Below are 17826 nucleotides of genomic sequence, written 5' to 3' on the forward strand. Positions count from 1 at the left end.
ACAAATTGACTGTTTTTAAAACCTTTGTCTAGCTAGCCAGCCTTCACAACGTTTGAATTTACCTTAGGAATATGGACTTCTCTCCCATGCAAGAAGGTGTTATTAAAAGGGACAAGGCGTTGAAAATTTAGCAAGTCCTAATAATCCATCCTTTTTTTCTGGTGCCGATGATGTCATGGAGTGATGCCTTGAGACTTTTATGCTTCTCTTGGTACAGCAAATACCAGCCAAACATGCCACGTTACCCCACTCACAAGCATGCTGCTTTAAAATTAGAAACATAAATAATTTTGCTTTTTAAGTTTCATTAAGAGAAAGTATTGTGAATTTTGCTCAAGTTCATTCTCACCAGTGGGACTATTAATGAATGGCACTGTGTAAGGATTTGTAAAACAGAGTATTTAATTCTAGTAGTAACAGGATTTTCTCTGTTGAATTAAAAAAAAAGTACCATCAGATTAAGAAAAAGAAGAAGGAAATTCCCATTCAAAACACAGGCAGGTAGAACCTTTTCCACTGTAATTTAAAAATTGATTGCTTCCATCCAGGGATGATGACTAGTCCTAGGTTTTTTAGTGGGAGGTTGAGAAGAGGGGAAGGGTTTGGACTCACTGAAACGGTAAATTAAAATACACACAACATTAAAAAGTTATGCTAAACATCATGCTTTTTATTTTTTGGGAAAGAGCAAGAAAATAGCAGTACTTTGACAGACTAGAAAAAGCCTCATCTAAATACCAAAAGCACAGCAAATTATATTCAAAGCCGATACATTCTTAAGTCAAAGCATAAGTTCTGTGTACGTACGTGTGTACATATACGTATATACACACATATGTACACAACTTTTTAAGTATTGATGTAGCCACTTGGATTACCTCCATTCGCCTTATCGTTCATTTTAGTTTTGGGCGAGTGAAGTAATTAGACCAGGACTAACATGAAAAAAAAAATCCAACCATTGCCACAGACTAGACCACAAACATACACACATACACAATTACAGCACAGTCTTTACTCTTGTGGCCTTTAAATTCCACTAAGATAAGCCGGTTTTAGAGGGAATGCACAAGAACTCCACCCTGGAAGCCTCTTGGCTTTTATCACTGCAACATCCAAACCTTTGCTAAAAACGACAAGAGTAGCTACCCCAGAACATGATCTCTAATTCTTTCTGTAAACTGTATGCATGCCAGACATGAACCATGCAAAACCCCTTTGAGATTTAAGCCCTTAATTATTAGTTTGTGTCAAGATTCAGGCACTATGCTTTACAGCAATCTTTAGAATTGAAGTTAAGAAATAAAACTTGCGTTGGGAACTGATTTTACTTAAAATAGGGAAGTGTGAAGACTCAGATAGTTGGCAACTCTCATTTTCCAAGCTGATTAAGTGTTACATGTACACACTATCAAATAACAAAAACTTAAGCAAGTGCTTTAGTAAGTTCTGAAAACAAAAATAAGTTATACTTCAAAGAACAAGTTAGTATAAAAAGTTTTAACATATGCAAAGTATGTGCTCAAAATACTTATTTTGCATTTTTAAAAAGAGCTGTATTCTACCTTACAGAAACAAAGTTCGCCCAGTATAAAATATTGCCATTTGTCCCACTGTGTCATATGAGAGGTTTCCTTATTCTTCAATATGATCAAGAACACTTGCACAACAGTTCATGTTATTCCAAGCCACATAGTGGCAGAGAGACTATGTTTGAATCTGTGCTTTTACTGTGCAGTACAGCAAAAGCTAAGCAAACCATTTCAGAACAGAGTTTAGCAGGTCAAAGAGCCATGTTGATGCGAGAAATCCAGACAATAGTATAAAAGTTAACGCCAAGTGGCAGTACCAAAAAAGTGAACTAGATCAACAGAAAAAAACCTGCTGATAACATTCACTATCACATGTACAGCTTGTAAGCTAGGAATAAGGAAAAGTAAAAATTAGCTTAAGGAGAAAAAAAAAAAAAAAGTTGAACTGTGTAAACAATCCACCCAGTACAAAACTGGATGCAGCTGGTAAGAGCAGAACTAGCTTAGTAGAGCTGAGAATGTGCGTGCATCCAGATGCCTGTTCAAAATGCATTTATCAATACCGTTGACAAAAAAAAAATATCACCTATAGCTATTTACACCACAGCAGAGGCTTCCCTCCCCCCTTACAACATTATTACAGCTCAGGAAGTCACTGCTGTCTTCTACAATTGAAATTCCAGTTATAAACTACCAACGTTTGTAAGTTGAAAACACCCACCTTGCAAATTAAATTGAAAACTCTTGTCAAGCATGTCTGAGGACTCTTCAAAAGTTAGAGTACAGCACTTTCCTCAAGTGGTATTTGCATGAGTAACTTGTACTGACAGCCTGTTAAAATAAGTGAATTTAACACAACTTGGGGTAGCTGTGTGTTCCTCCTCAGGAAGAGGGATCCATACAGATTCCAGTTGTTCTTGCTGAGGTGTGTTACAGGGAGAAAAAGACAAAAGAACCTCAGTCAGCCTGGAAGCGAATCTTCCTGCTTCTAGAAGTATTCCTCCTCTTCATCAAAAAAACCGTTTTCCAGAGCATATGTGCAGTCTGCATTAGTGTCAGCTTGGCAGGCACCTTTGTATTCTTGAATGGATTCATACAGGGAATACAGCTGACACAGCAATGACATATCTAGCTGCCGAAGGCCAACCTGAGGGGGGAAGAATTTAAACAAAGAGTATTACAACTGTGATTTTACTGGCAGTACAATGCTCTATATCTTTCATTGCTTAACAAGAGGATCAAGCTTTTTTCCACCTTGAACAGTTATGAAATACGGAAGTATAATTCATTTTCTAAGGTGACGAGACTCCTCACAGGATAAACAAGAACAAGGAGCAATGTGAAGCAATACAACAGAATTTGAGCAAAGCATCCTTCAAGATTCTGTCTTGCTTAACTTCCAGTAAGCAGTCCACTCCTATCCGAAGCATTACAGATCAATTCATAAACTCTATATTCCTCAGCATACGAGAGACATACTTTTCCAGTAAATTCTGTGTCTTTCATACAGCTTTCTCATACAGTATCATAAGCTCTCTGTTTTTATTGGATTAGAAGTTACGCATGGAGCTCTGGCTAGTTTTCCACTTCCTGGCTAAGTATCTTCTATTATTATTTTCTTTTCTGTATCAACATCCACAGGCATCTGACAACGCTAGGTATGTCTAGCACAACACAGCATGCTACCTGAAGGCAGCAAAACTGAGCAGAACAGAGATAAGGAAGGCTTCTTGCAGGCTACAATGTATTTTTCCCATGCTACTCAAGCATAGGCTTGATTTATAATGAAGTAAACTTCTAAAATATTAGTAAACTTCTAAAATATTAGTTCCAGATAACAAAAAGGTTACCTTGTGGCCTGCATCTTTAGGTAAGGTACAGTACATTGCACTGCAAAGCAAAACAAAGCTAGTCATTTAACTCGCAGCAGTTCCCCTCTCTGGCAACAAAATGGAGAGTTCATCTGATACTTCACCTGTCCAAGTCAGATGAAATTAAATCTAGGTTTTGCCTTGCAGTAAATTAAAACCACTACCTAAATTAACATTTTCAAGAAGCAGCCATTTCTGCCTAAGTTTTCAAGTAAGCGTTAAGCTGACAGGCTGTTCCTTGTGAGCCTCAGTTTCAAAGTTTTTGCTACAACTCAGATTCAGAGGAAAAAAAACAAACCTGAAGAACCCAAAACAAGTAATAGTGTGAGCAGCCTTTTACCCAGAATGAGAACTCTCACCTCAAAAATCTCACCTTACATGTGTAAATTCTAAGGACAGATACACTCAGCACACAAAACCACAAGAAGCTAGTATGAAGATCTTCCTTTGGACTTGCTGAACTATCCTACCACCTCCTTTTTCTGAAGATTGGAGGAGGAGGGGGGGAAAAAAGTATCATACACCACAATGTGATTCCAGCTCAGGTCTTTCAGGACCAAAAGAATTACTTGGCGAGGTCATGATGTCCTTTACTGACCGAACACAACTTCAGGACAAGACATGGAACAAGACATGGAAGGCTGCACTAGCTGCCAGGAGGTTACAGATGAGCCTTTCCACCACCTCATATCTATGCTGCTTTTTTTACCCATCTCCATCTTCCTCTGTAATGGAGCAAAACTTTCCTTCCCCTTGTTGTTTAAGCATGCACTCTGCAGGAAGTATATGCTACTCTTCCTTGCTCTCTATTCTGTAAGAGGAAACCAGCACTTGTGCAAATCTTCTGCAAAAATTTGTACAAAAAAACCCAACAAAACAATCAAGACTGCGGGAGGGAAAATAAAAGGAGGTATCTGCACCACACAGACACACCCCCTCCATCTAGCCCTGATAAAAGTATTTTCTCCAGACTTGTTAAGCTAATGACTGTTTACCTGCTCAAGAATGGAGTGTGAACATCAACCTTTGGAGGTGGCAGGCGATGAAGTTCGGCTTGCCCCACCTAAACAAACTGCTCATCATCACAGGTAAGAAAGGATGCTGTGAAGCTGGACTTAATGATGTGCAAACATAAGACCCACCAAGCAGACCTGCATCAGAGCTAAACGTTTGAAGGACAGGACTGCAGCAAAGAACTGTTCAAAGAGTGATTAGGGGCAAGTTGAGCCAGAAAACTCAACGTGGAGACAGACAACTGGTTCTTTGTTCCCTGAGGAAAGTAGGAGCATTTTCACAAGCAGCTCTCCCATTTCGGCTTCATAAAGCACTTCAGCTCTTTCTGTGAAGATCAGTTCTACACTAAGCACAATCTTCAAGACAGAAACTGCTGAGCAGAATTAACTTAGCAAGCCTTAACACCAAGTAGTTACACTTCTTATTTCTGTGTAGCTGCCACTAGTGTTTAAACAAGAACAATAAGTCCATTGAGAAAAATGCAGCCTCTAGCTCTTCACAACTTTCAAGTATGATCCCCCAATGCAGCAAGCACAAGCATAAGGTTTTTAATCCCAGTAATCTGCACTTGACTCAGTTTTATCATAGCACCTACGAGACAACCTGTAATATGCAGTCCTGTACAATCGATTCTGTTCCTCAGGATCGCAGTTCTGAAGTGACCTCTCCTTTTCTCCCTCCACCTCCAAAGTATCTACATCCATCACTTTCTCATCTTTAAAAACTTGCATACATAGCAAGTTGCTTGATCATGCAGGGAAAGATGCTGCTACGCAATTCTTCCTCATTCACTACCGAAGATGTCAAACAAGTTCATTACTCAATAGAAATGCCACCTTTGACTGCTGCAAGAGTGTTCAATATAAATAATAAAATGCTATTAGCTACTTGATGAAAGGCAGCCTATTAGTATGCGAGAGTCTCTAATTTGTTGTACAGGCCACAAAAAAAGTACACCTGGAACAGAGGAGGCTGTTGCTTGAAAGTCTTTGATGTCTTCAGAGGTATTTTTTTTCGTCAGAAGTGCTTTATCAAATTATTATCAAGGATAACATAATATCAAAGGGGAAGTCTAGTTGCCAAATTACTTTAACATGTATCTCATTTGATTTTCCATCAGGAAAAACAGATTAGAGTTTTATAACGAGTTATCTTTGCTTTTTTGGGAAGGATTACAACGACTAAGATTATATCCTTGTCTCCCCTTAGGGCACCGTAAGAAAATGCCCCGTCGGCGGATCGCCACTCGTGCTTCCCATGCTCCAGTGCAATCCTCATACGCGGTTTTAATAATATCTCAAACTGTATTTGAACTACTTGTTGAAACACTGGTGGCAGAGTAAGTTTCCAGCACACTACACCGCCCTAAATCCACAAAAAGGTCTTTCAACAGAGCTGCTTGTGCTCAAACAGCTTTTTTACCAGGGGAAAAGCGGCCTTAAACCAGGCGCGTTTCAGCAATACCACGCTTTATATGTTGCAGAACACTAAGCGCACGATGCATAGGTTATTACTCGTCATTACAAGCGCAGCTGGCACCGGCAAAGCACCAACACCCAAATTAGCGTTTAATCAGAAGGTGCGCCAGGTCGCCCGGAGGAATTTCACTCATAACGCCGCGCTGCAGAACCAAAACAAAGCCCTGAAGAGCCACGTCTCGCTGCGCTTCACCCCAGCGGAGTGAATCAGTGCCGATGCTCTTCTAACGACAGCCTTTTAAAATGGGTGTCAGGGTCAAATGGACGCCACCGAACCGGCGCTCGGCAAGCGGCGCTCACCCGCAGCGGGGCAGCCCCACCACCACAGCCGGGGGCCCGGCTCCCCCCGCCGCCGCCACCGGCGCCCCGCACGGCACCCGCACGCCGCCGGGGTACGCGGGGCTGCACCGCCCGGGCCCGGGCCCGCCCGCTCCGCCGGGCCGGCCCCGGGGAGGCCGCAGCGCCCCCCGCCGCCGCTCGCCACGTCTGCCGCCCCCGCCGAGGCCCGGCCCGGCCCGCCCCGCTCACCATCTCCTTGCGGAGCAGGGCCAGCGCCGCGTCCAGGTTGGGAGGCTTGGGCGGCCGCGGCGAGCCCCGGCCGCCGCCGCTCAGTTCGTCCTGGATGCGGGACTTCTGGGCGTAGAGCCGCTCCAGGTCCCGCCAGCGCCCGCCCTGGCCGCCGCCGCCGGAGGAGGAGGAGTTCAGCAGCCCGCTCAGGCTCTTGGGCAGCGGCGGCAGCCCCGCGCCGCCACCGGGCCCCAGCAGCCCCGGCCCGCTCATGCTGCGGCGGTGGCGACCGACGGAAAGAGCCGCCCCGGCCCCGCTGCGGGAGGCGCCGCCCGGAGCCCGCCCCGCCTACGGGCCGGAGCGGGGGGGAGAGGCCCGGCGGGCGGGGCGGGGCTGGCGCAGCGAGCGAGCCCTGGGCGGCGAGGGGCCGGGCCGCAGGTGCCCGGGGGTGCGGGCCGTGAGGCGCTGGGCCCCGCTGCTCCGCGGTGGCTTTGTCTGAGGCGAGGCGCGGCGTGCTGGGCCGCCTCCCCTCGGGCGAGCCTCCCGCCTCGGCCCGGGGGCTCGGCCCGGCGGGAAGCCCCCCGCGGCGGCCGCCTGCCCGCGGCTGGGAGAGGCGGGAGGCCGCTGCGGGGACGGGGCTGAGCCCCCGGGCTCGGGCCGGTGTGAGCGCTGCCGGCGGCGGGTTGCCGCTTGCCCTGTGGCGGTGGCGCTACTTCAGCCGCCGGTAACGGGAGATGCCCTCCCTTGCCCACCGGGGCGTTTCTCTTCTCATCCTCACAGCCGTGTTGCCTACCGACAGGCTTTTAGCTCCAAGCTAAACAACGCGTGGTGTGCCAGCTCCGCGAGCCCGCGGGGGCGGGGAGGGCTCTCCCTGACCCAGGTTCGCTGTCCGGGCGGGCCGTTGCTCTGCCCTGCAGACAGGCCCGCAGGCTGCGGGGGGGACGCGGGCCCGGATCCCCCCGCTGCGCCAGTCTGCTGTGGCAGCCACACAGCCCCAGCGTGCCAACAGCCATGTGTGTTTCTGCACCTTTTATTTCCTCCCCCCCCCCCTTTTTTTTTTTTTTCCTGAGTTATTTCTGTCTGAGGAGTCTCTTGAATAAACTACGGCCGTTTGGGAAGCAGGCCGTAAGGCTGGAGCTCGGGAGGCCGCTGCCGTTGCAAAGCCAGATGGTTTCAGGGTGCAGCCCTGTTGCCTCGGCCCTGCTTTGTTTTGTGAGGTTTTCTCTTCCAGAAACAACCAGATGCAGTGATTTTAAGCTTTTACGCTGTTTTGAGTTCTGTTCCCACGCTCACATGGCTTTTTCATGGTTTAAATGCAATAGAATGCTGTGACAATTGAAAACCACTTGCAGTGGCGGAGGCTTTGCCGGTCTGTATTCATGTTTACACACTACTTTAGGGATTTTTCGGACAACCTGATGTGCTTTTTAATGCATTGTACATTAGAATCAAGAAGATGCTCTTTTTTCCTCTGTGTGGCATGATGCCACTTCTGCCCAAGTCCAGTGTGAAAAATGAAACAGTGCTGATAGCTTTTATGAAACTAAAGGCATTTTACAGCCATCCCTATTGTAGATTAAAAGCGACAACAAACCCTTCGTCCTTTGAGGCCAAGGGTACCTGACAGCAAAAATAGACATTCCGTTTGCCAAGGATGTAGGCACTTTACTATCTTCCTGCTTATTGTTCTCCTCCTAGCCCACCACACTTTTTTCTTCCAGATGACAGCCATTTGGAAAAGCTTGTGAATATTCTTATTTTATCTAAACCAACTTCACTTAATTATTTTTTTCAGCTTGCCTGATCTCATTAGATTCTAAGTGCATTTTCTTCACACTTGGATCCTTTAGGCACCTTGTTACCATAACTTCAGTACTGCAAAAATCTTTATGCTGGCTTACTGCTCAACTTTGTCATCTGGAAAAAAAAAAGTTACTTTTTGGGTTCTCAGTTACACTTTTCTCAGTTGGCAACCTTATCTAGCATTCATTCATATTAAATTCATAACTATCCTTTAGAATTTATATCTACTGCTTTATTTAGTCTGACCTAGTTACAACAGGAATAATTCCAGGATAATGGAAGCTGAAGTCTTTTCCAGTTATGACTTTCGGTTATGGAGTAAGCTTTCTTTAGTTGTATAAACCTCTCAGGTTTTCTTGGTTCCTAGAATTGAACTGCAGAAATGTGTTACTCATCTAAACTGCCCTTTCCTAAGGACGTTACCTAAAAAAAAAAAAAAAAAACCAAAACAAAAAACCCCACATCAAAAATATATGTAATTTATGTCATAAAGAGTTAGTAAGTGCCAGAAGAGAGATGTCCCATACCATTTCATTGCACAAATGTGTTATGGTGTATTTTTAATTTACATATTCATACGTGATGGTTTTTTCCTTTCCTCATTCATTGGGAGGATACACAGTGCCTGTGTAAGCAAAATTTTGACAACAGGAGGGAAAGAACATGTCTAGGACATGGAGGGTAGGTATGACAGAAAGGTGATCAGGACTGGGCAGAGCAAGGGCAATAGCTTCAGAAGAAAGCTGGAATCAGAAGTTACATGGAGGGACTGGTCTGTAGAGATCTGTAACTATGTGTGAGTAACAGTTTCACCACTGAAGGCATCTTCCAGCCAGCAATAATGTTTTTGTTTGCAAGTGGAAGCTACTTAAAGCAGAGCCCTGTTTCCCCTTTTCACAAGGAAAATGGTTTGGAATTTTGAACTATTTTATGCCTAGCGTAAAGCAGTGAGAAGCAGTACGGAAATCCATAGAGTATGTGCATGTGGCAAATAGGCAGATACATTTCTGCAGTGATGAGGGGTCTGATTCTTCTCTCTTGCTGGTTTTTTTTACACTGCCATCAGTTACCAAGTGCTGCTGGTTTGTGTTGAGAAAGGGAAAAAAAGAAACAAAGTCTGTACTTTCATATCAGAAATTCTGGTTCAGGATTGTAGGAAGGATTATGCTCAGGAGAAATAACAGCTTGATCTCATAGTAAAGTTGGTGGGACTTACAGTTAAGGTAACCAACTATTTATTTTCCTAATGATGCCAAAATCTGGCTTGTTGACATCTCTGTTTAACCTTAGAGCAAACTGTAAGTCTTCATAGTACATCACTCAGTGCTCTGCAACATTGGTTTTAAAATCTCCTCACTGACCTTTCACTTTATCAAATTAGATGGAGCAATATCAGCTTTTTTTTCCCTACCTCTCCAGTCTTGTAGGTTCTTCCCCATTGTGTGAACTCTAGCAGAAAGAAGAGTTGTCGTTTAGACTACACTAAATTCACATCCCTGCATGTGTCCTTTTCTTTGGAATTTCTGTTGCAATTAAGAAAGCAAGCCATTTTAGTGTTTTGTATCAGCTGGTAAAAGGAAATCCCCTCGAATGAAAAGAGAAAAAATGGTAGGCTTTAGGAGTTAATTTCAGTATTATGATAAAATTCATACCCATGAAAGAATCCAGCAGTTTTGCGTGATAATTATGTAATAAACGAGCCTCATGCCCACAGCTCTTAATGGCTCTGAACATCTTCCCTTCGCCTCCTTTTACTGTGTCAAAAATACAAAAGGAAAGAAGGACTTCAAAGTGCCTTTTGATACTTTTTTCTCCCATTCCTATGAGTTCAATAGCATTCTGATAAGCATTTGCCTCTTCAAAAAGATGGCTTGAGGGGGCATTTATTACTGCTGCTCTGCTGTTAGTTCAGTTTGTTAGCCTCACAACATTGTGCTGCTTATTCTTAACAGTACCGCCTTGACTTACAGTAACAGCTTTCCAGAATCTGATTACTGAAAGCAGATAGTCAGGGGATCAGAGCTACAGGCTTTAAGGGTATTTGTCTTATTATCCTAGTGACACTGAGCAGACCCTTTCCTTTAGCGAGATCTGCATCAGGGTCAAATCTGGAGGATGCTGTCTAAGCTGGGGCAAGGTCATGCGAGGTAAAAATGACAGGAGTTCTAAATCTGCTGGCAAAACTGCACGGCAGAAAGCACTGCTGAACAGGGATGGCTGAGGGTGTGCAGAAGAAGTAAGAAGGATTTGTGCTTGCAAAGTGAAGAATATTGCAGATTCTCTAGCAGTTTGATATCTGCCTTGAAGCATTTTTGAGTGAGGAGTAGTAGTCAATAATTTTTAAAAAATAATTACTTATTTGTCTGCAAAATGGTCAGTTGTAAGCAAGCATAGAAGTTTCTATGTGCTTTTATGTTCTTCAACTAATGTTAATAAAGAGACCGTATTTCTTGCTTCTTTCTTCTGCGTTCTTCCTTAGTAAACATATATCTGAGATATTTTTTTTCCAGGCTGAATACAGAATTTTGCTAAATAACGTATTTCCACAAGATAGATGTAGATTACACTGCTCAGGAGATAAACTCCTCTTCAGCTGTGAATGGCTGTAATGCTTGCTGGGGAGGGGGGCGTAATTTTATATTCAGATGTACCTGCGTTCTTGAAAAATGGCCTTTCTCTCCCACAATGCAAGTAGACAGATTTGTGTCTCAACTAAACTGCTGAATAATGAAATGCAAAAGTGAGGCCATAAAAAAACCAATTTGTACCCTTCAGTTCAGCTTGGGCCAAGTGCCGTTACCCCATACTGCCCTCCGCCTGGGCGGGAGCACTGCCTGGTGGTGCAGCAGCCTGTGCTCCTACGCAAGCTGTCGTGAGCAGATTTCAGGGGGCCCTCTTCCTTCAGCAGCTGGGGCTGCGCAGGATGGATGAGGCTACAGCGATGCCTGGGAGCACAGTGTCCGGGAGTCGAATCGAGGCTGGGCCAAAGCTTCTGTGGAGCATCTTGAACGGACCTGGATCTCTTTTGTCTTGTGCTGAAATTGAGCCACCTCCAAGGTGGGACAAGGGCAATAATTTAACAGTGCATAACATTATTTCTAAACAGTTTAGAGGAGAAAAGTACTCTCTGTAATTGAAAGTTCATTTAGGTAGAGAGAAAGTAATTACCTGGCACAGTTAGAGGAGCAAAGCTATTGTGAGTCTCTGATGAAAGCTGTCATCAGTTATTTAATGGCCAACAAGTGATTAGAATTTTTGTTTCATATTTCATACAAGAACAGCGCATTCAGCAGCCCAGTGACCCCTAAATTCAATGCAGGGGCACTTGGTAATTACTGACTCAGAGGCAGATGTTCAGCTAACTGAGCTATGATCATTGCTTCTTGCAGCATTTCAGTATGTGGCACCCAAACAGCAGCAAGACTGAGCCTTATTTAGTGTGGACAATCAACTTTTATAATGGTATAGGCAAGGAAATAACTTTAAAATACTGTCAGTATTTAAAAATAAAATTTATTCCATGTAGCAAACGTAGCACTTGAAAATAACTTCTTGGTGTAATTGATGTATGATACCAGATTTCTACCCGAGGTGAACCTGTGAGAGAAATACTACCAAAGCAGTTCACATTTCAAATAGCACAAAACCAATCTGCCCCTCTTCTTTTCCCTCCTTTTCTATTAGAAATGCCCCTCTCAGGCCCTGCAAACTGTGTGGTTGCTTCTCTGACTCCTGCCCCAGAACTGCAGCTGTACCTGCCAAGAGGGAGGATGCTCCCTCTCATCGCATGCCAAGCTCTGGCATGCTTCGCAACACGATCGCTCTTCTCAATTTATCGTAGCCAGACACCATTGTCCCAGACAGACACGCAGACTGAGAGGAACACATCCAGAGCACCGGGGGATCCAAAGGCCCAGTTCATCTTCCCTCCCTGAAGTCCCTCCAGCTTTTCAGAGTTGTTCTTCCTTGGCAGAGCCGCTGGGGAAGAGCTGTAATGCCAACAGCTGTTGCTGCCAGGTGAGAGTTGTGCTGGCGTGCAACGATCCCTGTGCACTCCTCAGGCACCTGTTGGATTGCTGGAGACAACCCACACATGTGGCAAGGTCAAGCCATACGATGATCCCGTCATTTCTTTGCCATTTTGCAGCTGGCTGCCGTCTGGAGGGTGGCACAGACAGAGCCTAAACTAAAAAGCAATCTGCGGTATGGGTTAAGGTTGCAAAAGGAAAACAAAAGCTAAATTCAAACCAAACAAAAGACTAAAACCCCCTGCGGGGGGAAATGCGACAACAAATGTCCACAAAGAGGGGAAGCTGCAAAACCCAAACATCTGTGCTGGAAACGAGATGAGATCAAGCCGATTGCTGCGGCCATGATCAGTCACTGACAGGAACAAACAGGTACACAAACGAGCCGGAAGGGAAGAACAGGGTTTTCTGAAGTATTTTTGGCAAGTCTGAAAAAAATCAGAGTCATTCTGCCTGGGCAAATGCAGACTGAAGGATTCTCTGGCTTTCTTGGCTGAATTGGCCAAGGAAGATGGAAGCCTACAGAGACTGCTGAAATAGGAGCCATCAGAATACGATCGCTAACAAGTCCCACACCTGCCGTGAAAACGAACATTTGATAACATTACATTGTACAAGCCTACTGTTTCATATGCTCTCATTTCTTTATATTTGTGTGCCTCAGTAACTTGCAACTTTGTACTGATGTATAAATGTAGGTAATAGTAAAAAATACATCCGGAAAGTCAGTTGTAAGGCCCTTCAATAATCTGATTTCCACTTGCATCCCTAAAGACTGCTTAATGAGACAGAAGTGGTGGAGATGTTTTGCAGCTCTTGAATTTACAGATCTGACAGGCAAAAGGTATTTGTTCCTTCTCACTCTCGTTACTCTTTCAGCTTCTTTTCTAGAAACTGTGGCAGGGTGAACCAAATGTAATTTATAGAAGGCCACAAACCCCTACAGTGTGAGAAGTAAGATTTGGAGTGCAAAGTATACATGCTTTGAGTTCAACTTGCCATTTTTACGTGGTCACCTTTCAGAGTGCAATTGCTTTTTAATTAAATACGAGTTTTCAGAACTTTTTAAACATCGGTGACCTGACATAACTTTAAGATGTCTCACAATGCTCATCAATTTTCAATGGTAAGCAAAAAGTAACAAGAACCAGCTCTTTTATGTTTCAATGATTATGAAAAGTTTTAGAATAGACATATTTTTAGAATTGACATAATTCTGTCAATGCTCTGAAAACAGGTTACTTGCATCCTGTGGCACTCATTCTTTTGATGAAGCCATTTATATTTACCAACTTTATTGTTGTTGAGTCATTCTTTGCTCTGATATTGCTTTGAGGCAGAGAGAGAGAGAGGTAGGATGATAATTTTATATAACTTAGGTGACCTGTCATAGATCAGAAGATAAACAAGCAATGATTTATAAATACTGTGATTTTTAAATAATTTCAGAACTTAAATGCTTTGCTGTCTGTTCTCTAGACTTGATTCTGAAAATGAATTACTTTTAATTCTCATTCATTTAATGAAATACGAGCAAAGCCCTAGCTAGTTAAAACTGCAAGAAGCATGCAATTTAAGATAGTTTCCAAGATTTTTGTAGGAAGATACTTCCTAGTATGTTCCAGAGACCTCTGGCATTCTTAAGACAAGTCCCACAGAGCCTGATCCAAATCTCATGGAAGTCAGTGACAGTCTATCGGTTGACCTTAGCTGTAGAAGGAAATTGTGTTGGGTCCTTGGACTGAAATAAGCTCCGTATCAAAGGCCTGTGCATGTTCTGCTCATTGAGTAACCAATACTCAACCTCAAAAATGAACTTAGGTCAGTTTTCAGTGGAGGCAGCAGCCTGGTTGTCAAACGCACCCAGCGGCAGCAATGACTCTTACAGCTGTTCGTAATAAATGAACACAGCACGGTGCCAAATCAGTGCACGGGGGGGGGGGGGGGGGGGGGGGGGGGGGGGGGGCGGGGCGGGGGATTTTTGAAGTCAGCACCAGATGCAACTGTATTGTCAAGGGAGGTATGGCCTCTTTAGCTTTTCATCCTGTACAGCCACATCTTCCTGGATTGTTCTGAGGGAAAATGGGCTTTTTGGGACTAGTGCAAACCTGTGACATAACAGCCTGGGACAGGTTCCCATAGCGTTCGGCGTCTCTTGCCCACCTCTGGAAGAAAGAGGGGTAGATTGAGCTAGAAACGGTTGGTCACACAGATCATTGTCTTAAAAAGCAACTGGATGTCTGGGGTGTCTGAATGTTAAATGTTTCAGAAAAGGGCTGGTGAACAAACTTGCTGTCACCCTTTTTCCGTAGGGGCCTGGGTCCTTAGAGCAAAACTGGTTTGCCAAATAGAGTTGGGGGCATGCATAACAGTCACATAAATCAGGAAGAAGGGTGTCATTTGTAATACTAGCCTGTGTACACCATCAGATAGTTTTTATCACAGAAAATGTATGGAATCTGAAGAAGGAAGTAATTAAACTAAATATTCAAAGGGATGTTTTATCACATTTCATGAATAGCCACCAAAATGTTGTGTTTTGGGTTTTTTTTTAGCTGAGGAGAAGCACGTAACATGTGTGGTTTACAGTTGCTACTTCCCATACTGGCAGTGACGTGAGACAACCTGAAGGACTGCAGGTGACCATGCCCTGGGTTGCTGGTATATGATAACATCACTGTTTCACTGCCAAACAGCCAAGCTGTGCAGGTAATGTGTCTTCAGTTTTGTCCTGATTGGTTTTCATGCTATTAGTCCTTCTTGATAATACAATGAGTGTACATTGGCTTTTCTCAGTTTCAATCTTCATCTTTCCTCAGGTCTTTTTTTTGGTTGGTTGGTTGCTTGCTTGGTTGGTTTTTTTTATAGCCATACGGCAATACCTTTACGATCGCAGACTGAAAAGCCTGGTTTGATATAATCACTCCTTTTCCTCAAAACTTCTCCTGAAGTGTTAAGTGCGCTGCCACATCCATTTGAACCTCAGCGTAGCAGGACTGCAGCCGAGCAGTTGGGTTGCATAATGCACTTCTCTAAATCAACTTGAGCAGATGGGAAAGAAAACTGCTTGAGCTAGCGCAGCGCAACTCCCCTTGGGCACCTTTCAGATGGCAGTGGAAGTGCAGCCTGGCGATGCCCTACTGTCTTAATTTTGTCCTCTTGGATGACAGAGGCAGCCTAGCCTGAACAAGGGATTATTCTCCCCTGGCTCTTCCTCTCCTCCCAATTTACAGCACTGTAGAACTATATGATTTTAAACATTGCTCATATGGTAATTTTTCTCAATCATCACGCATTGCTTCGTTTCCACTGGTATTTAGGCAAAAAATAAAATAATGGGCAAATAAAAAATTAAACACTCAAGTGAAATATAAATAAGAATAATGTAGGTTAAAAGATAACTAAAAATAGTGGTAGTAGTAAGCCTTGTTTTATGCTTATCAGGTAGGGAGCCCACAGCTGTAAGAAGAAATTAGACCTTGTCAGTTTATTAAAAACCCATGATCACATCTGGTTAATTTATCAAAAACAGAAGGAAGAGAATAGTACTAAGCAAGGCTAAACACATCACTTAATTCAACTCCATGAAGTCATTAAAGTCATACCGGCATAAATTTATGTTTAGCTGGCATTACCTGTTCTCTGGTGTAGAAGCAAATGGTTATATAAAAACAGTAGAAAAATCAAGTTAGGGCAAGCTACATTTTAAGACAGTTTAAGCAGAATCTGTTGGTTTTGAGCAAAAGCTTCACCTGCAAAACTTATTAATGTGAAAGGAACTGCATATATGAATGTCAGTAGTGGTGTCATGGGTTTTAAAGTCCCTGGTCAGCTAGTCAGTGAAGGAGGGACGTATCCATGTTCTGGATGGAGGTGCTGCTTGTTCGCGCTGCCTCATGCTAAGAGGGGGAAGAGCTCAAGTCTGTTTAGCACCTTGCCCCCAGAGCAAGCCATGGCTGTACCTAAGAACCTGCCTGAAGGGCCATGAGAAGACCACAGACTTTTCTCCTGTCCTTGCTCTGATAAACAGCAGCAGTGCCTGCCCTCTTTTTCTTCTCCTACTTCATCCAAAGACTCGGTTAATTTCCAACCCGCTTTCCTCATACAATTTATTGATGTCAGTGGTTGGGAAATTGTGAACCACTTCAAGCTTTAACAATTTTCAAAAAGACTACAGCCCTGTGTGCAAGGGTATTCCCTTATGTGTGTCCTCTGCAGCTTAAATTGTGCTAGACCTAGTTTAGGATGACAGCAATGTGGGCCAAAGAACTGATAAAGCTACAGAGGGTTTAGGCTGTCAAATACTTAAGAGGGACAAACACTGACTATTGGAGAGCCTGGGGCATCGAGGTGCTGAGGCAGATTTAACCCTTTCTAAGCTGACTTGGTCCTGATTGTCTATATATGCAACAGCTGGGTTTAACTTGACTTTGAATTGCCAGGCTCTAATTCCTCCGGGTCTCCTTTTTTCCCCCTCTGAAGCTTCCTAAGTTTTACAGCACTCTGCTCTGGATCCCCTTGCATCTTAACCCAGCACCGTGCATTTCCTTCACATTCCTGTATCTCCTTTAACTGAGTCATTCTGCAACATTTTGCTGCACTTCCTTGTCTTGCAAAGGTTGAATATATCTTTCCCTACCTTTTTGAAGCTTCAGTGTAATGTGAAGCACCAGGGGAGCCCTTCCGGCTTTTATTTTCTCTGCAGGAGTCCGTGTTCAGTTTATCATCTTTGCAGGATACCATGTGAACAGCGGAGTTCGTGATTGACATGGGAGGCTCGAAAGGGCTATCGCTATCAGTGCAGGTAGAGCCGATGCATATTTCATCACTGTGGCAGGGGTTTCTATGGGTCTTGTGATCTTTGCAGGGATCCTTATGGGAAATTCAATGAGGAGAGTCTCAGGAGAGATTGGAAGACAAGAAGCAGAGGCAGCTTTGAGGTGGTTGTGTTGGTGGTGGAACAGAGAGATAATGACATTGAAAAAGCAGCAGTGAAATAAGAAAGAGGTTAAGAGAGAAGAAAAGCCTCTTTTTGAGGCTAAGACCTCTGCAGGGAAGAAGGAGCAGAGTTCAGAGATTGTTGGGGCTTTGGCTGGAGCAAAGATAATGGGGAGGAATAAACAAATTTGCAGTGCATGTTTCAGGGATATTGCCCCAGCAGTAGGGTGCGGTGTGTAACCAGTGAGACAGTAAAGAAAGAAAGGAAAAGATGCAGCAAAAGGAAAGAAAAGTTTGCTGGAAACAATACTGAAAAAATAGCACCCTTAAAACAGTTACTGAAATGGTCAGAAAGGCAGAAAGGAGAAAGGGGAAAAGAGAAAAACAAGAACAGCCATGCTGAAATGTATGCAGGAGGGAGGGAGCTCCTCTCAAATTTCTGTTAATGTAGTGTTGTGGTTTAACTCCAGCTGGTAACACCACCCAGAGGGACGGGGAGGGGAATTGGAAAGGAATTTAAAACTCAAGGGTTGAGGTAAGAACAACTTAATAACTGAAATAAAATAAAACAAACCCAATAATAATGATAACAGTTATAATTAAGAAGAGGGAGAAGGGAAGAGGAATAAACTCCAAAGGGAAGAGAGAAAAGAAA

At 43.8% G+C, this 17826-nt stretch overlaps 1 protein-coding gene across 1 annotated transcript; it reads right to left on the reverse strand.

Moving 5' to 3' along the window:
- Positions 1-649: 649 nt before the first annotated feature.
- Positions 650-6790, reverse strand: FAM89A (family with sequence similarity 89 member A). The gene is made up of 2 exons (XM_040597491.1): positions 6424-6790; positions 650-2679 (listed from the first exon to the last, which is right to left on the reverse strand). The coding sequence occupies exons 1-2, from the start codon at positions 6673-6675 to the stop codon at positions 2521-2523; spliced, it is 411 nt and encodes a 136-aa protein (XP_040453425.1). The 5' UTR covers positions 6676-6790; the 3' UTR covers positions 650-2520.
- Positions 6791-17826: the final 11036 nt, after the last annotated feature.

Source organism: Falco naumanni, chromosome 6, assembly GCF_017639655.2.
Source record: "Falco naumanni isolate bFalNau1 chromosome 6, bFalNau1.pat, whole genome shotgun sequence".
NCBI lineage: Eukaryota > Metazoa > Chordata > Aves > Falconiformes > Falconidae > Falco > Falco naumanni.

What these genes read in the sequence shown, in the direction of transcription:
- FAM89A (XM_040597491.1), bottom strand. Translation starts at nt 6,675, where the DNA reads ATGAGCGGGCCGGGGCTGCTGGGGCCCGGTGGCGGCGCGGGGCTGCCG. An exon ending in CCCTGCTCCGCAAGGAGATG is followed by an intron (nt 2,680 to 6,423) that starts GTGAGCGGGGCG and finishes TTCCCCCCTCAG; the next exon opens with GTTGGCCTTCGGCAGCTAGA.